We start from the raw sequence: 6,000 nt of genomic DNA, 5'->3' as shown, positions 1-6,000 counted from the left end.
GGGTACTAAGCTGATTGCAGCTTCAACAACCCCGACAGCACTAGGAATAAAGTTTCAATGTTAAGTCTGGTATGAGGAAATTCCAGAGTTGAGCACATTTATAAGCATGTGATACTATCTTTTATTTTAATTGCATAATCTTATGTTATTTTTTTATTTTTGTATTTCAAATCTGTCTAGATTTGCATCACATGGTGTGGGGATGCTGAAACAGACTGTTGGCTGGAATAACCTGCCTACCCTATGGAGCATTAAATAAATTCTCTCAAAAATACAGACTTCTTGTTCCTCAGATCTCCAAGCTGAGGCCCTGGATCTTACTGTCTGAGTGAGATTTGACTCAGAGAGAATGAGATTCGCTAATGAGTACTTACAGCTGGAACCACAGCTAATGACAGCTGCATTTTAAACTTCAAGAGAAAATGTTAAGTACTCTGAAAAATCAAGTATTGAAGACCTAAAGGTGGTGGGTACTCTTAATGTACCTAACTCTCAAAATCCCATTTATAAAATAGAAAACTGCCCCAGAAAACACAGAGTGATATTGTCAGGGTACATTTTTTAGCCTACACCTTACTGATCAATGCCATAGGAAAATGTGACGGTGGCTTGATACTGAATGAGGTGCTGATTTGAAAACTGTTGGAGGATGGTAATTTTACACTAGTGCTCTTCAGGTCTCCTGAAGAATCCAATTTACACTGAGAGTTTGGGGGTTTATTTTTTATTTTTTTATTATTATTATTATTATTATTATTATTATTATTATTATTATTATTATTATTATTATTATATTTTTATTTATTTTTAACTGAGATTCCTGAGGTGATTTAGATACTGGGGGAATGGGTGGAGAGGGAAGCAAGATGAGTGCTTCTCACTTTTCCCAAGGTTTGTTCTTCTTTTCTTGCAGAGATTTGGGTTTAATTAACTTTCCCATTAGAGTCAGAAACAAGGTTCAGTGAAGATGGAACTCAAAAGTTGGTTACAGCTTTAAGCAGACATAACTATGTGAGAAGATGTTCTCCTGGCCTTCAAAATGTGGTTGGGAAGGGGTTTATAAAAAGCCCTCACAAAGGGAGTCCTGGACGACTCATACTCTGTATCTCACAAGACAGAGACCATTCAAAGACAAAAGACTTTTAATTGGCCACTCAGTGATGGGTTGCCAGAAAAAAACTTTGAAAATGGCATGAAGGAAAACACATCTAAGGCTGAGATTTGAAAGCATAACACAATATGGCAATTGCACCTGACCATCTTGAAACCCCTATGAACACCTAGAAAGTTCAGCAACAGAAAGAAGAAAGAGGAGATGAGTGTTTGCAGCTCTGTCCTGCAGCCATGGCAGTGAGAATGATCTAAGTGGCATTCACATCTCAGCAATTTTTTTTTATTTTTTTTTTTTGCTATGGGGTAGAAAACACGCTGCCATTCATTTTCATACGGAAAATGTCACGGAAAATGTAACTGGCCAAAAGATTTCAGCCTGAAGGAAACCATGTGCAACACTTTTGGGAGAATATGGCAGTCATCACTCAGGAAAAAACTGCTTCTCAGATGATATTACAGTCAGTCTTTATTGCCTATTGTTTGTTGAATAGCTGTTTTTCTCTAATGAGAAGTGATAAGTGACTTTCAGGGCTTTCCCCAGGAAAGGAAAGGATTTCAGAAGGAAAAGTTAAGTCTTTCCCTGGCTATATTTTGTAAGCAAGTCAGACTACATTCTTAAGATTTTTAAAACAATTTTTATTATTTTTTATTCCTTTTGACATGTTTTTATAGTAAAATAACAGAGAATAACATATTACAATGCATATAGACTGAAGCCCTTCAACAAGCTACTTTAACACATTTGTTTTCTTGCACCATGGCCGTCTCTCACTGAAAAATGGAAGTTTCAGGAATTATGGCTCATTAGAAAAAACTTAGAACCTCTGACAAAGCAACCGTGAGTGTGTTTTAAGACTCTTCTTCTAAGCCTCAAAATTCCTTACAAGGAATGAATGCAATCCCTATTAATGAATAGAAATTATTTTTAAAATAACTAACAAACTGTGTTGGCTCAAAACATCCATCTTCTGATACAGCTCATCAGCTGGGCATGAGAGCTGGGTTATGTGTGCATTCCTGGACTCCTCTAGGAAGGAGAATGGAGTAGCTCTCTGATGGGAACTATGGCAATTGGATGTGGAACTACATCAGGACCCTCTGATTTGCTAAAACTTCAGTTCCTGGACTAAAGAGAATTTTGCTTTTACCACAGTATTTTCTGGCAAAGTATCTCACTGTCTGTGGACTGTTTTCCCGAGGTCTGGGATGAAGAGGGAGCAAAAGGACTAATTAAAATTTCCTTCTCTTGTTTTTGTCCTGCTTAAAAAAGCTTAGAAAGAGGGAAAACTCAATTATAATAGAGGCTTGAAGGATTCAAAACTGGATCTAATGGGTCTTTTCCCAGAGAGAAGAGGACAGACTGAGAAGGTGGAATAAGGATCATATGTAACAGGATGGCATAATGGGAGGGAAAATATGAGAGTATTGCCATAGGAACATTCACATTTAACTGCAGAAGGAGAGGGCTAGTACATGAGCTTGAAAGAAAATCAAATCAGTTCCCTATAGTAAAAGCTAAATAAAACGTCATTTACATAAAGAACACTTAGGGAAAGAAGAAAAGCATTAAAAGGTGAGAAAGGCAGGAGAAATTGGAAGTAAGTGGAAAGGACAGACTGCCTCTGCCCAAGGAAATAGCTGTGGGCTGCAATTAGCTAAATGGTACAGGACTTCTGTGCTGCGATAGTGCTGCGGTTCTGAACCACTCCGTGGTTTACTGCTGCGTCTAATGGCAGCAGTGCTGAATAATAAAAGCTGTACTCTGGACTGCCAACAGGAATTAATTTCCTTTAGCTTTTGGTGCTCAAGCTATATTTTAACTGCAAACTGCTAGCTTTTATTTCTGGAATAACAGTAGCAGATAACTATGGCACCGCCATGGATTTATAGCAAAGCTTTATGCGTGGGGATCGATCGTTTAGACAGGATTTGCTCTCCTCTCCACAATCCTTGCTCCCATGAACATGTTCAGCATAGGAAAGACAAGATAGGGGGAGGCAGTTCTTATGTGATGAAGCTTCTTAAGCTGCAGGCAATGATTAAAAATTCCACCTCCTCTTATGAATATTATGTAGCTACAATAAAACTTGCTCCTTGCCTGCAAACAAGCCAAAAGCCCTTCCTTAGTGCTGGGGCCATAGGGAATGTCGGTGCCTTCCCAGGACGTTTAAGTGGTTAGGGGTGCCTCACTGCTCTGCAGCACTCAGGCTGCCAGAGACCAGCAGACACAGGTCGATGGGGTTAAGTGGATTCACTCTGTGCTTGCCTGCATGGACACATCTTACCCTTCCCCTGCCTGCCCGCCTGCTCTGCTGTTACTTCTCTCTGGGGACACCATTTGCCTGCTTGTCCAAACAAGCTCCAGAGCTTGAAATTGCCAGGGAGTGAAGAAAGAAAAGCCTTCCTGCTTTATGAGGGGCAGGGTGAGGGGAGACTCACCCTGTGCCAAACACAGAGAGGAGGGAGCAATTACTGCAGGATCATTTTCTGCTGGATGTGGCAGGACTGCTGGCACAGGCTGGTGACAGATCATAAGGATTCTCTGTCTTAATAAGCAGCAAGCGTGTCCTGGGGAGCAAATGTCTCATGTAAATATGTATGGGCGTGGGGACAAGTGTCACACAGGGCTTCCCATCAAAGGAGAGGAAACGCAGCATCATTTGGAGTGCTGCTTCTTTGGAACTACAACCACAAAGGAATGAATAATAGGATTAATTCACTTAGCTATTGATCTCAGACGCACACATTTTCATTTAACATTATGAGAACAGCCAGACTCTCATGGTTCATAGCCTGTGGGCAGTACAGCACAGACAGCATTTGCAAGCCCTTTTCCCCATTTGCTGATGAGGTAAATCTTAGCAGCACGTTCCTTATGGTGAGCCTCTGGGGAAGGATCTCCTATGGAAAACAGCCTAATGTCTGGGCTGGTGACTCTAATGCTGTTCTCTACAGATGTACTCGGAGCAAATAATTGGTGGCCCAAATAACAAAGGGACCTACCCATGGAAATTCTATACAGAAAGCTGAAGAAAGGGAGGGAAGGAAGAAAATGGAATAGGCTGATTTAATTAGGTCTGGATGTACATGCACACAATATCTCAGCTAATCAGGGAAAAAGTTCAAATGCAGCCTCCCCATATCACCATAAATATTGAAGATCTATGACAGTGAGATAAGAAAGAATATGGTGCAGGGAGACATTAAGACATTTTTCAGTAGTTTCATCACATGGAACATGAGGTCTGCTCAGGGTCCCAAATAACTTCTTTGCCAAATTAATCTGCAAAGTTAAGTTTCTCATAACTAGCTCTTACAAAACCAACCTGCCCATAAGCAAGTGGATGCAAGGGCCAAAAGTAAGTGTCAAAGGTGGTAAAGACCATGTTGGAATCTGTGGAGTCACCAGGTGACACTAGAGATGCTGACACCTTAGATGATCCCAAACTGGGCCAGCTCGTGCAGTTCCAGATGGCTGAAAGCTTCCCATGGGCAAATCACGGTAATATCTGCAAAAGAGAGAAAATGACAAATGTGTTCTTGTCAATGCACTCCTCGGATTTATCTTTTATTAATGGAAAGGCTGATTTACTCTGGAAGCATTAACAAGAATGGGATTCCGTTTGAAGGTTAAATGGGTAGGTGAGCATTTAAAATCTGGTACTACCTGTCAGACCAAAACAGATCAGTGTACTTTCTCTCTGTGAGCAAAAGCAAGCCAGCAGTTACAAGTCTGTAACTTTAGTGGCTGTGTAAACTGATGTAAAAATTCATTCCAGTTATGTGGTTTCTCCTGTTCTTATAAATTAACCGTAGCCAAACTGTGATCTCCTCAAAGACATGTGCAGTTTTAGATCAGTTGCTGAATAATTTGGCCTACAATATTTAGGATCTGTAACTCTATCAGCTTTATCAGTATTTATACTACTTCAAAGTTCTGACTGGCTACAGCTCATCCAATGCATGTTTCTCAATCCCAGATGGGTACATAAAATCCTTAAAATTAGGATTCTGATGACAACACAAATACTTAACCATCTGGGATTTAATTTCTGTGATTTTTTGGTATTAATAGCTTAGCATTTAGCATTTCTTTGAGAATCTCATGCTGCTGAAATTCTTAGCCAGAGCATTAGCAGAAAACAAACAAGCACTTCTGCAGCCCAATGTAAATAGTCTGAAGCTGAAGCATACATAAATGGCCTTTCCTTCACATAGTGTATGTAAGCATAAGCATGAATGTGGCAGCTTGGGGAGGCAGAACAAGTCTTTTCTGGTGACCCTGAGAGCTGCAAACAGGCCAGGAAAACAGAGGCCACCCCTTTCCTATGACCAAGTTTGTCTGCTCTAGTGCTAAAGCAGAGCATGACAAGAACATCCTGCAGAACTTACCTGTGCCCAGCCCCTCCATGCCTGGGATGTCATCTCCAAACCTAGGAGAGAAAAGAGAAGGTAAGGAGTGAGTTTGGGGCAGCAGCAAGGAAAGGGAAAATGTCTTAAACCACCAGCCAAGGAAGAAGAATTGTGAGTAGGGAGCAGAAGAGAAGCAGCTCCAGGTTGGAGAGCTGATGGCACCTGGGAGCTCCTTGCCCAAGGGAAGATGCACAGAAGCACAATGCAGCAGTGGGAATTTACCCAACTAGCACAGTTTCTTTTCTTTCCAAAATTCCCTTACCCTCTTACTCCTTTTTTGGGGGGCTTGCTCTTGAACTGCCTTGTCTGTCTCTGCTTGAACTTGGGAGGCCCCTTGCGCGGTGTGGTGGGACCAGTTGGAGCATCTCCAGTGTTGAGGTTGGCAGCTGGGGTCTCACTCATCGCTGGGCTGTGTGTGGCAGGCACGTGCCTCTCTCAGATCCCTCTGTCTGCAAGATAACAGCAAGGACTGAC

General features: G+C 41.5%; 1 protein-coding gene across 4 annotated transcripts in view; it reads right to left on the bottom strand.

Moving 5' to 3' along the window:
• Window positions 1–1,728: 1,728 nt before the first annotated feature.
• Window positions 1,729–6,000, bottom strand: part of PDE6H (phosphodiesterase 6H) — a 28,594-nt gene continuing 24,322 nt past the window's right edge. For 2 of the 4 annotated variants that reach the window (XM_086887690.1, XM_023928566.2), the window contains 3 exons: window positions 5,789–5,971; window positions 5,506–5,546; window positions 1,729–4,622 (listed from right to left, as the gene is read on the bottom strand). In XM_086887690.1, the coding sequence (XP_086743816.1) occupies window positions 4,546–4,622; window positions 5,506–5,546; window positions 5,789–5,928 (258 nt within the window). In that variant the 5' untranslated portion in view covers window positions 5,929–5,971 and the 3' untranslated portion in view covers window positions 1,729–4,545. Of the gene's footprint in view, window positions 4,623–5,505; window positions 5,547–5,788; window positions 5,976–6,000 lie in introns of all 4 variants that reach the window. The other 2 variants (XM_023928547.2, XM_023928556.2) reach the window with 2 other exon arrangements.

The sequence above is a fragment of the Cyanistes caeruleus genome, chromosome 4, assembly GCF_971803275.1.
Source record: "Cyanistes caeruleus chromosome 4, bCyaCae1.hap1.1, whole genome shotgun sequence".
Taxonomy (NCBI): Eukaryota; Metazoa; Chordata; class Aves; order Passeriformes; family Paridae; genus Cyanistes; species Cyanistes caeruleus.
The sequence above is the reverse complement of the archived record's forward strand: the minus strand, read 5'-3'. Positions and strand labels throughout refer to the sequence as shown.